This window comes from Symphalangus syndactylus, chromosome X (assembly GCF_028878055.3).
Source record: "Symphalangus syndactylus isolate Jambi chromosome X, NHGRI_mSymSyn1-v2.1_pri, whole genome shotgun sequence".
Classification (NCBI taxonomy): domain Eukaryota; kingdom Metazoa; phylum Chordata; class Mammalia; order Primates; family Hylobatidae; genus Symphalangus; species Symphalangus syndactylus.
The window spans coordinates 157,251,531-157,265,511 of record NC_072447.2 but is presented as its reverse complement, the minus strand read 5'-3'; the positions used below and the strand labels follow the sequence as shown (position 1 = coordinate 157,265,511).

Sequence of the window (13,981 nt, the reverse complement as noted above, 5' to 3'; positions counted from 1 at the left end):
CCTCCCGAGTAGCTGGGACTACAGGCACCCGCCACCTCGCCCGGCTAATTTTTTGTATTTTTAGTAGAGACGGGGTTTCACTGTGTTAGCCAGGATGGTCTCGATCTCCTGACCTCATGATCCGCCCGCCTTGGCCTCCCAAAGTATATATATATATATATATTTTGAGACAGAGTCTTGTTCTGTCACCCAAGCTGGAGTGCAGTGACAAAATCTCAGCTCACTGCAACTTCCACCTCTTGCGTTCAAGCGATTCTCCTGCCCCAGCCTCCCAAGTAGCTAGGATTACAGGCATGTGCCACCACGCCCACCTAATTTTTGTAGTTTTAGTAGAGACGGGGTTTCACCATGTTTGCCAGGCCAGTCTTGAACTCCTGACCTCGTGATCTGCCCGCCTTGGCCTTCCAAAGTGCTGGGATTATAAGTGTGAGCCACTGCATCCGGCCATCTACATATATTTTTTGCATTCATAACATACCTAACTTTTTCTTAATTTTTTTGATATTTTTACCCTATGTGGTTCATCTGAAAGTTTTTTCAAATTGTCATAAATTTCCAAAAAGTCTCAGTATATTTATTGAAAAAAAACTGCATATAAGTGGACTCATGCAGTTCAAACCTGTGTTGTTCAAGAGTCAACTGTATGTTTTAAAGCAGATTTTAACATCAAGAACTGATAGAAAAATGATAAGAATTAAAAGAGATAAATATTCATATTAAAATTGCCCATCAGGAGCTTCTGAGTAGCTGAACACATGGAGGTTCCTGGAGAGTGGCTGGCCCCATGCCCCTTCCCACATACCCTTCCTTATATATGCATCTCTTCCATCTGGCGTTTATCAGAAAAGGTGCTGACTGCTGAATTATAAGGACACTGTGGTCTACTAGATAAAGGTTGAGGAGAGGGGTTTGGGCTTCTATTGTTTTCTTCCCAGGCCTTCATCTCCAGATGGCTAAATTAAATAGTGCATGCTGAGTGGAGCTAAGTGGTGGAATAGGACTCTTCAGCAATAATCTCCTCACAGAAACATCAAGTTAACAACTTGATGCGTGAAATTACCTTCAGAAGAGTTAAGAAAACCCCAACCTATGAGCAAGACTGTGAAGCCCTTTTGGACTGCAAAGACGAGTAAAACCATAGTTGGACGTAAAGGGGATTGGTTCTTTATGAGTGAGACCCCACCCGCAAGCCACTGCAGTACCACAGGCGGAAAGTCACCATGGACCCACGGTTTTTACACCGGAAAAAAAGTGAGCCGGAGGCAGACATTTGGCTTCTCCACCATCCTAGGTCCTTCTATAGGAGACTCACTCCTGCATCAGCTCATGGGGAGCACTGCGAGTATCAACTGGATTGAACCACCTGAGGCCAGCTATGGACGAAGCAAGGGGGCGAGGCTAGTGGCAGCAAGCAAGCAGAACTTGGCAGTGGCTCTGCATCCCTGAAGACGGAGACCTTGTGTTCCTCATGGAGACCTGAAGATGGACCCTTAGTGTTCCTCATTTTCACCAAGGACTCTTGCAATCCTAGCCGCAGGAGAGCCCCTTATTCCTTGACAGCACAGAGACTAGCATAGGGAGTTGCCTAAAGACCATGTGAAGGCATTGCAACAGAGAGCTCACGCTGGGTTCTGCAATTCTACCAAGCAGCTGCAGCACAGCACCATTTTGAGAGCACAGCCCACACATCCTGCCCTGCTATGATGGCCGTGACTTAGGCAGGAGCCCTGAGCAATGATCCTGCCCCACCCAGCAGAGGAGTGCCCATGCATTTTCACAAATTCCAAGAACAAATTCCACCACTTACAACCACTTCCCACACCAGGCCGTGGGAAGCATGGTTCACAGATCCTGTGGACTTGAGAGCCTGACCGGCTCTCCCGTATGGCCTGGGTGCCCTCTGTGGATCTCCCATGGGCCCATCCAGGCTGGACACTGCATCAGTAGCAGAGCCAGCATGAGACTTGCGGCTAACCTGGGCTTAGGGCGCCCTCTAGTGCTAAAAGGAAATACAACAGTCAGTCCATTCACTTTCTTTTTGATATGGTCTCTGTTGCCTAGGTTCGAGTGCAGTGGTGCGATCATAGCTCACTGCACTCTCGAACTCCTGGGCTCACGCGGTCTTCCCACCTCAGCCTCCAGAGTGGGACTACAGGTGTGTGCCACTATGCCTGGCTAAATTTTTGGGTTTTGTGCGTGTGTGTGTGTGGATATTGGGGTATTGCTATGTTGCTCAGGCTGGTCTCGAACTCCTGACCTAAAGCAATCCTCCAGCCTCAGCCCCCTAAAGTGCTAGATTACAAGTATGAGCCACCACACTCAGCCCCACTCAATTTCTAAATGAGCTCACTGAAATAGAGCAGTCACAAACAAACCCAGACTGTGAACATGAGAATAAATACCTGATTCTTTAATGTGTAGACAGGGATGCATATCTACAAAGAATAAGAATAGCCTAAGAAAGATGGCCTCACCAAATGAACAAAATATCATGCCCATGACTAATCCTAAAGACATGCAGGTGAATGATCTGGTAGACAAAGAATTCAAAATAGCTATTTTAAGAAAACTCAACAAACCTTTATAAAACACAGAGAAACAATTCAGAAATTTATCAAAGAAATTTAACAGAGAAATTGAAGGAATAAAGAAAGTCAGAGAGAAATCCTGGAACTGAAAAGTATAATAAAAAATGACACATGCAATACAGGACATCAGCAACAGAATTGATCAGGCAGAAGAAAGGATCAGCAAGCTCAAAGACAGTCTTTCCAAAAATACAATTGGCGGGGCTTCAGGATAGTTGACTAGATGCATCTAGTGCTCATCCCTTCCATGGAGAGGAGCCAAAGTAGCAAGTAGATAATTATACTTTGAATAGGTCATCTAAGAGAGAACACCGGAATTCAACAGAGAAGTGACAGGAAGCATTGAAAGCAAGGGAGGAGAGAGAAATCAGGCCTGTTTGCCTGGGATTGGCTGGGAGTCTGGAACAACTTCCTAATGTGGGAAAAAGGTAAGAGACCCTTAGTGTTCCTCATTTTCACCAAAGACTCTTGCAATCCTAGCCGCAGGAGAGCCCCTTATTCCTTGACAGCACAGAGACTAGCATAGGGAGTTGCCTAAAGACCATGTGAAGGCATTGCAACAGAGAGCTCACGCTGGGTTCTGCAATTCTACCAAGCAGCTGCAGCACAGCACCATTTTGAGAGCACAGTCCACACATCCTGCCCTGCTATGATGGCCGTGACTTAGGCAGGAGCCCTGAGCAGTGATCCTGCCCCACCCAGCAGAGGAGTGCCCATGCATTTTCACAAATTCCAAGAACAAATTCCACCACTTACAACCACTGCTGCTGCAGGCTGCTGTGGGGCCAAAACACTAGTGAACCTTGTGCTCCCAAGCTGCCTGCCTACAGCTGCTCCCTGAGAAGGCAACCCCACCTTCACCAAGAGCAGGGCTATAGCACAGCTACTGCTGCACCCCAACCTAAGCATTTTGCTAGTGACCTGGGTATCACCCTACCCCTGCATAGCACAACCAGCACCTCACACACTACCAAGGAGTCTGAGGGCAGGTTCACCTAGCCCAGCTCTACTTGCCCCCAGTACCCAAGCATATCATCCAGGCGCCTAGGGATCACTTAGCCCTGTCCACCACTGGTGGCACCTGAGCACCTCCTGGGGTCTGAGGTCAGGCCCACTCAACCTGCCCTACTGCCACAGTTAGCACTCACTGCATGCACCACTTGAGGGTCTGGGGACTGGCCCATGCAATCCATAGCAGCCACCACCAACGCCAGCACAGACCACTTGAGATTCAGGTTGTTTCATTACTACGATTGCCATCAATCGTGCCACTTTGCTGCTCAGGAACTTGAGAACCCACCCACCCACGTGATCCATCAATACCAATTCTGGCACCCAAGTAAACCACTTGGAGGCCCACAAATCAACCTGCCTGGACCTAAAACCAGTGCAATCATATGCCACTATGGTACACCAAAGACAAGCACACTCAGCCCACTGCTGCCACCACTGGGGCCTGAAGACAGGCCTACCTGGCATCCCAGTTCTCAGTAAAACTTCGCCACAGCCTTCACTAATAACCACACCCTAAGCCATTGAGAAAATCACAAATATCACTGATGCTGTTTAGAGTCTTGTACAGAGGCTACTACATTCACCCAGAAACAAAACCAAAGTGCTCTACCCAAGCAACACCACAGATATATCTTCAGGAAAAAGTTCTTTCCTATAAAAGCAAATTTTAAAAATTGGAAAAAGTGATTATTATACCAGATGTGCAGATATCAATGTAAGGACACAGGAAGCATGAAAAATCAAGAAACTATGACACTCCAAAGGAGCACAAGAATTCTGTATCAAGAGATCCAAATAAAAAAAACTTAAGATGGGTACAAAAAGTAGAAAGAATGAATAAGACCTGCTATTTTATAGCACAACATGGTGACTACAGTTAATAATAACTTAATTGTACATTTTAAAATAAACAGTGTAATTGGATTGTTAATAACTCAAAGGATAAGTGCTTGAGGGTATAGATACCTCATTCTCCATGATGTGTTTGCTTCACATCACATGCCTGTATCAAAACATTTCATGTATTCCATAAATATATACACCTACTATGTATCCACAAAATAAGAAAATCATAGTTTACAAGCAAAACAGTATATGTGACCTTTGGTTTTTAAGTAAACTGGCCAACATCTCTTTAAAAATTTATGAAATCCTGGAAAAATAATTCCAAATTTTGATACTAAATAAACTCAGTGAGACACAAGAGAATTCTGAAAAAAAATACAAAGAACACAGAAAAACAATTGAGGATATGAAAGAGAAATTTACCCAAGATATAGATATCAAAAAAGAACCAAACAAAAATTCTAGAACCAAATAATTCATTGAATGAAATACAAAATACGTTTGAAAGGTTCAACAATAGACTGGACCAAGCAAAAGAGTATCAGAACTGAAATACAGATATTTTGAAATAACCCAATCAGACAAAAATAAAGAAAAAAGAATAAAAAAATGAGCAAAGATTTCATGACATATTAGGCACTATAAAGTGACCAAATATTTGAATCTTCAGTGTCCCAGAAGGAAAAAGAAAATGAAGAGGTTAGAAAGCCTATTTAATGAAATATTAGATGAAAAATTTCCAAGTCTACCAAGAGATTTAGACATCCAGATAAAGAAGGCTCAAAAATACCCAAATAAATACAATGCAAAAAGGTCTTCTCCAGGGCACATTATAGTCAAACTATCAAAAGTCAAAGAGAAAAATTTAAAAACAGCAAGAGAAAAGCATATAGTCACCTATAAAGGAGCCACTATCAGACTGTGAATTTCTCGGCAGAAACTTTAGAAGCCAGGAGAGAATGAGAGAAAAAAAAAAAAAAAACACCTGCCAGCCAAGGATACTGTACACAGCAAAATTATCCTTCATAAATGAAAGAGAGATAAAAATATTTTCAGACAAAAAAAATGAGGAAATTCATGGCAACCTGATCTGCTTTACAGGAAATGCTAAAGGGAGTTTTTCAAACTGAAAGAAAAAGGTCCTAATGTGTAACATGAAAACATCTGAAGGTATAAAACTCACAGGTAAAAGTAAGTATCCTGACAAATTCAGAATTCTCTAACATGGTAATTGTAGAACATAAATCACTTATATCCTTAGTAGGAAGATTAAAAAACAAAACACATAAAAATAATTACCATAACCTGTTAAAGAATAAGCAATATAAAAAGATGTAAATGATGACATCAAAAACACAAAATTTGGGAGTAGATTTTTAAAAAAATTTTCTTGCAATCAAAATTAAGTTGTTATCAGTTCAAACTAACTTGTTGTAACTATAAGGTATTCTGTGTAAGCCTCATGGTAATTACAAAGCAAAAATTTTTATAATAGCTACACTAAAAATAAAAAGCAAGGGATTAAAACATACTGATAGAAAAATCACTTAACCACAAGGGAAGAGATTAAGAGAGGAAGGAAGGAACAAAGGAACAACTAGAAAACAAGTAAAAATATGGCACTACCAAGTTCTTACCTATCAAAAATTACCTTGAATACAAATGAGTTAAATTCTCCAACTAAAAGACATAGAGCGGCTGAATGAATATTTTTTTAAAAAAAGATCTAACTATATACTGCCTACGAGAAAGACTTTACCTGTAAGGACCCACATAGACTGAAAGCGAAGGGATAGAAACAGATATTCCATGCAAATGTAAACAAAAAGAAAGCAGGAATAGCTATACTTATATCTGTTAAAATAGACTTCAAGTCAAAAACTATAAAAAGAGACAAACAGCTGGACGTGGTGGCTCATGCCTGTAATTTCAGCACTTTGGGAGGCTGAAGCGGGTGGATCACCTGAAGTCAGGAGTTCGAGACCAGCCTGGCCAACATGGTGAAACTCCATCTCTACTAAAAATACAAAAATTAACCAAGCGTGGTGGCGGTTGCCTGTAGTCCCAGCTACTCGGGAGGCTGAGGCAAGAGAATGGCGTGAACCCGAGAGGTGGAGCCTGCAGTGAGTCGAGATTGCACCACTGCACTCCAGCCTGGGCACACAGCGAGATTCCATCAAAACAAAAAATTAACAAACAAGGCCATTATATAATAGTAAAGAAGTTAATACAACAGGAGAATGTAACAAGCATAAATATGTATACACCCAACACTGGAGCACCTAAATATATTAATATTTGATCCTTGTATTTTCTAGTCTCATTAAAAGTAAGGGCAAAAACTACAATTACTTTTGCACCAATCTAATATAAAGCAAACATTAATAGACCAAGAGGGAAATGAAGACAGCAATGAAATAATAGTAGAAAACTTTAACACCCCACTTTCACCAATGGACAGATCATCCAGACAAAATATCAACAAAGAAACACTGGACTTAAACTGCACTGTAGACCAAATGGAGCAAACAGACATTTACAGAACATTCCATCCAACAGCTACACAATTCACATTCTTCTCAACTGCACATTGAACATTCTCCAGGAGATTATACATTAGGCCACAAATCAAGTCTTAACTAACTTTTTTAAAATAAAGTATTTTTTTCCTGCCAATAATGGAATAAAACTATAAATCAACAACAGGAGGAACAACTGTACAAATACATGAAAATTAAAGAACATGACCCTAAACAAACAATGGGTCAATGAAGAAATTAAAGGAGAAATTAAAACATTTCTTGAGACAAATGAAAATGGAAACATAACATGCCAAAACTTATGGGATGCAGCAAAAGTAGTCCTTAAAGAAAAGTTAAATGCCTACATCAAAAAAAATCTCAAATAAACAACCTAATTATGCATCTCATGGAACTAGAAAAACAAGAACAAACAAAACCCCAAATTATTAGAAGAAATGAATGAATACAGATGAGAGCACAAATAATCAAAATAGAAACTAAAAGGTACAAAAGATCAGTATAATGAGTTAGTTAGTTCTTTGAAAGGATAAACAAAGTCAATAAACTTTTAGCCAGACTAAGTGAAAATAAAGAAGAAAAACAGAAACAAATCAGACATGAAAAAGGAGACATTACAACTGATAACACAGAAATACAAAGAATTATAAGAAACTATTATGAACAACTATATGCCAACAAATTGAAAAGCCTAGAAGAAATGGATAAATTCCTGGACACATACAACCTACCAAGGTTGAATCAAGAAAAAAATGGAAAATTTGAACAAATCAACAATGAGTAACAAGATTGAAGCAAAAATAAAAAGTCTGCCATCAAAGAAAAGTTCAGTACCTGATGGCTTCACTGCTGAATTCTACCAAACCTCTAAAGAACTAATAACAATTCTTCACAAACTATTCAAAAAATTGAAAAGGAAGAAACTCTTCCAAAATTATTTTAGGAGGCTATCATTATCCAGATCCCAAAACCAGACAAGGGCACAATAACAACAAACAACTACAGGCCAATATCCTCGACAACATACTAGAAATAGAATTCAACAGCACATTAAAAGATCATTTACCATGATCAGGTGGGATTTATCCCAGTGATGTAAGGATGGTTTAATATATGCAAATTAAGAATGAAGGACAAAAATTATATTATCATTTTAATAGACACAGTAAAAGCATTTGACGAAATTCAATATCCCTTCATGATTAAAAACTCTCAACAAAGTATAGAAGGAACATACCTATATGATAAACCTGCAAACAAGATGAAACTGAGTGGGGAAAATTTGAAAGCTTTTCCTTTAAGAACTGGAATAAGACAAGGATATACACTCTCACCACTTCTATTCAACACAGTACTGGAAGTCCTAGCCAGAGCAATTAGGCAAGACATCCAAATTGGAAAGAAGGAAGTCAAATTGTCCCTGTTTGGCCAGGCTCAATGGCTCATGCCTGTAATCCCAGAACTTTGGGAGGCCAACGCGGGCAGATCACTTGATGTCCAAAGTTCGAGACCAGCCTGGCAATATGGTGAAACCCCATCTCTACTAAAAATACACACACACACACACACACACACTAGCCAGACATGGTGGTGCGCTCCTATAGTCCCAGCTACTCGGGAGGCTGAAGCAGGAGAATCACAGAGTGATCACACCACTGCACTGCAGCCTGGGCAACAGAGTGAAACACTGTCTTGAAACAAAAACAAAAACAAAAAAACAAATTGTCCCTGTTTGCAGATGACATGATCTTATATATAGAAAACCACCAAAACTACACCAAAAAACTGTTAGAGCTAATAAATGAATGTAGTAAACTTGTAGTCTACAATATCAACATACAATAATGTCTATATGCCAACAGTGAACAATCTGAAAAAACAATCAAGAAAGCAATCACGTTTACAATAGCTACAAAAAATATCCGGAAATAAATTAACCAAGGAAGTGAAAGATCTCTATAATGAAAACTATAAAATATTGATGAAAGAAATTTAATAAGACACAAATAAATGGAAAGATATTTCATGTTCATGGATTGAAGAATTAATATTATTAAAGCCAAAGCAATCTACAGATTCAATGCAATTCCTATCAAAATTCCAATGTCATTCTTCACAGAAATAGAAAAACAATCCTAAGATTTGTGTGGAACCACAAAAAATCCCAAATAGCCAAAGAAGTCTTGAGCAAAAAGAATAAACCTGGAGGCATCACATTACCTGATTTCAAATTATACTACAAAGCTATAGTAACCAAAACAACATTGTGTTAACATAAAAACAGACATATAGACCAATAGAACAAAATAGACAGCCCAGAAATACACCCAAACATTTAAAGCCAACTGATTTTCTACAAACTTGGCAAGAACACATGATGGGTAAAGAACAGTCTTTTCAATAAATGGTGCTGGGAAAACTGGATATCCATATGCAAAAGAATGAACCTAGACCCCCTATCTCTCACCATGTATGAAAGTCAAATAGGCCAGGCATAGTGGCTCATGCCTGTAATCCCAGCACTTTGGGAGGCCAAGGCAGGCAGATCACTTGAGGTCAGGAGTTTGAGACCGGCCTGGCCAACATGGTGAAACTCCGTCTTTACTAAAAATACAAAATTAGCCAGGTGTGGTGGCATGCCTATAGTCCCAGCAACTTGGGAGGCTGAGGCAGGAGAATCACTTGAACCCTGGAGGTGGAGGCTGCAGTGAGCCTAGATCGTGCTATTGCACTCCAGCCTGGGCAACAGAGTGAGACTCTGTCTCAAAAAAAAGGAAAGAAAGAAAAGAAAAATAGATTAAGGAATTAAATTTAAGACCTGAAACTGTGAAATTATTAGAAGAAAACATAGTGTAAGCATTTCATGACATCAATTTGGGCAAGAATTTGTTAGACAAGACCTCAAAATCATGAGTAACAAAAGCAAAAATAAAGAAAAAGAAAGAAACTGGATTACATCAAACTAGAAAGCTTCTGCACAGCAAAGGAAACAATCAACAGAGTGAAGAGACAACCTATAGAATGGGAGAAAATATTTGCAGATTATACATCTGACAAGGGATTGATATCTAGAATATATAAGGAACTCAAACAACTCAATAGCAAAAATCCAAATAATCCTATTAAAAATGAACAAAAGACCTGAATAGACATTTCTCCAAAAGAGACATACAAATGGCCAACAGGTATATGAAAAATGCTCAACATCACTAACCATCAGGAAAATTAAAATCAAAACTACAATGAGATATCACTTACCCCTGTTAGAATGACTATGATAAAAAAGACAATAAGATAACAAATGCTAGCAAGGATGTGGAGACAAAGAAACTCCTATACACTGTTGGTGGGAATATAAATTAGTTAAGCCATTAGAGATAATGGTATAGAGATGCCTCAAAAATTAAAAATAGATCTATCCTATTTTCTAGCAATCCCACTACTGGGTATACACCAAAAAGAAATGAAATCAGTATGTCGAAGAAACATCTGCATCCCCATGTTTATGACAGCATTATTCACAATAGTCAAGATATAAAATCAACTTAAATGCCCATCAATGGATGAATGGATAAACTGTGGCATAGATACACAATGGAATACTATTCATCCATTTAAAAAAGATGAAATCCTGTCATTTGCAACAACGTGGATGAGCCTGGAGGACATTATGTTAAGTGAAATAAGCCAGGCAGAGAAAGACAAATACTCCATGATCTCACTCCTATGTACAATCTTTAAAATTTGATCTCATACTAGTTAAGATTAGTGATTCTGGGAAGATAAGGGGGAAGTGGGAGATGGGGAGAGGTTGGTCAATGGGTACAATGTTACAGGTAGATAGAAGGAATAAGTTCTGGTACCCTATTGCACAGTAAGGTGACAATAGCCAACAATAATATATTGTATATTTCAAATAGAAGAGAGGATTTTGAATGGTCTCACAACAAAGAAATGACAAACATTTAAGGTGATGGATTACCCTGATTTGAATAATTACACAATGTATACATGTATTGAAACATCACATTGTACCCATAAATTTGTACAATTATTTATGTGTCAATAAAAAGTAATACAGTTAAAAAAATAAAATTGCCCATTAGAATAAATAAAAAGACCCCCACACAAAATTATCATTGTGGCATTTCAGAGCACAAAGAGAAGATACTTAAAGCTTCTTCTGAGAGAAACAGGATGCATACAAAAGAATGGGAATTAAACTGACAATATAATTAAGCAATATTGTAAAAGATCTAAGGGAAAAATTATTTTGAACCTAGAATTTTTAGTCAAACTATTAATCAATTTTGGGGGAAGAAAAAAGACATTTTCATATATAGAGGGCCTTACTAGTCACAGAATGTGTACTATAGTAAAACCAGAAACTACATAAAAGAGGAATTTGGGAGATTCAGCAACCCAAGAGAATAATGAAGTATGAGGGGGATGTTTTCTCCTTAGTTCTTTTCTGTATTTTTCAATAATTTGATAATAAACATGCATAATTTTATAATTAAAAAAGAAATTAATTTTAACAACATGCAAGTTCCTGTTCTCACATACCTTATAGTGGAGAGACAGATTGTAGTCAAATAAGCATAATAATACATACAAAATTACAAACTGACCATTACTCTGAAGGAAAATTACATAATTCTATGTAAGCCTGTAATACAGGAATCGGACCTAGACTGGGGAATCAGAGAAGGCTTCCCTAAGCAAGTACCCCTTGAACTTAGCTTGAAACTGGGAAAATGAGGCAATGTGAGATGAAGCTGTTAGAGGTATTAGGAATCAAACCTATTGGGGCCTTCTAGTCCTTAGTAGAGAGTCTGGACTTTATTCTATGTGGAATGACAGCCTCCAGTGGGCTTTCGGCTGGCAGATACTACAATCAGATCTGGAATGCAGAAATAGTACACCAGTTTCTTTGTGGGTAAAAGTCTTAGAGGGGAATATGACCAGCTATAGGGAGACCTGTAAAAAAAGTTTATCAGTAGCTCAGACGAGATAATGGTAGCTTGGATTAAGATAGTGGTAGCAGTAACAGTGAAAAAATAGATACATTTGAAAGCTTTTAGGGCCAAAATAGGAGGCAGCTGTGCCCTTGTAGTTACCAGTGTGGGATCTGAACACATGACTCCTTGGGTTCAAATACTGAGCAAATTAATTAACCTCTCTGGGCATCCGTTTCCTCTCCTGCAAGATATGGATGATAATGGTTTCTACATTCATAGGGTTGTTATGAGTAATGAATGAATTAAAACTTGTAAAATACTTTGGATAGTGCTTGACATAAAACAAGGGCTCAATAAGTATTAGCTATTACTGATTATATTGCCCCGGTCAGTGTCAAATTGCATATGGGAGATGAGAATAGTAACAAGGATAACTCTCGCTTGCATATTCAAATGCAGGATGCTGCCATTCACTGTTATAAAAAACTCTGGAAGATAATGCAGTGATGAAAATTGTAAATTCGGTTTTGAACATGTGGGTTTTTTGAGAGATCTAGGTGGAGATGTTGAGAAAGTGATTGGCTGTATGAGCCTGGAGTTCCAGAAGAGGTCAGGAGGGGAGACAGAAGAAGGAGCAGTCTGAGAAGTAGGAGAAAAAAACCCAGAGAGATGTTGGCACAGAGGCCAAGGGAAGAGAGAGTTTTAAACAGGAATGAATGGTCAACAGGTGCAAATAAAGAATGAAAAATGTCCATTGGATTTAGCAGCATGATGGTGATTGGTGACCTTGGCAAGAGCTGTTGGTTTGACAGTAGCCCAATATTCTTGATAAATTTGTTTACAAGTCAAGGTAGCAATAAAGTGTCTAAGGTCAATTTGTCCATTCTGTCCTAGCAAGTGTTTTCCATTTCAAATTCTCTACTTCTTAGCCGTAGGTGTCTTATTCCTACTTTACAGGTCTGATTGGATGCCACAGGAAATCAGTCTATTGGCATGTGATTGGAATGGGCACCACTCCTGAAGTGCACTCAATATTCCTCGAAGGTCACACATTTCTTGTGAGGAACCATCGCCAGGCGTCCTTGGAAATCTCGCCAATAACTTTCCTTACTGCTCAAACACTCTTGATGGACCTTGGACAGTTTCTACTGTTTTGTCATATCTCTTCCCACCAACATGGTAATAGCTTGGATCTTTAAAATGAATATTATAAATATCCAGTCCTACTTTTAATAGAATTTACTGGACAATGTACAGGAATATAGTGTGTTGCTGAAGGGGACATTATAGAGTTACTATGTTAGACCTCAACCACGATCCCCTAGTTTCTAGCTTCCAGTGTAAAGTTTTTACCTTGACTATAAAAGGGCTTGAGTATTAGTAGGACTCACGGATTTTTAGTTAAATGTCTGTGATGGAGAAAAGATGGCTTATGGATGATTGAGGTGGGAAAATGAGGAGAATAGTATGCCCTTGGTTTCTCAGCCTTATCCCATTAACTACACTCCAATATTATGGAGAGAGGAACTGCAGGTTGTAGCTGAAGAGATTTTTTTTTTTTTTTTGGAGAAATCTAGGGAAACGGAAAAAAAGGCATTGCCCAGATTGCAACTGTAAGGGCTCCACTATATCATTAGTAATGCCCAGAGCAGTAAATAGCAAATATGACAGGCTATTGTAGAGCTTGACTTCAGACACCAGACAGCTAGAGGCACTCTGTAGATACCTGGCAGTAGATGAGAGACACCTGTGAAACTGAGGGCAGGTCAGGAGCTAGTGAATTTTAGGAGAAGTAACATGGGATTGAAGGGACTATTTGGTGGGAACTTTGCAAAGAGTCAAAGGTTCTGTGTAAGCAAATTAGGACGATGGTAACTACAGTTTTAAATTATTGTTAATGTAACTTTATTTGTAACTGCTAGTTGTGCAAATTCAGATTGCATCATCATTTCACCCCAGTTTTCCTTACTTTTCTATTTATTCTGCTAACTCTTAATCTTGGATCAACCTAATAACCCTCTTTCTCTACCCC

The 13,981-nt window shown here is 38.9% G+C and overlaps 1 protein-coding gene across 2 annotated transcripts in view; it reads left to right on the top strand.

Annotated features, from left to right (window-relative positions):
- Positions 1-13,981, top strand: part of F8 (coagulation factor VIII) — a 218,037-nt gene that overhangs the window by 53,688 nt on the left and 150,368 nt on the right. For both annotated transcript variants that reach the window (XM_063634645.1, XM_055269168.2), the window contains one exon: positions 12,907-13,128. In XM_063634645.1, the coding sequence (XP_063490715.1) occupies positions 12,907-13,128 (222 nt within the window). The remainder of the gene's footprint in view (positions 1-12,906; positions 13,129-13,981) is intronic.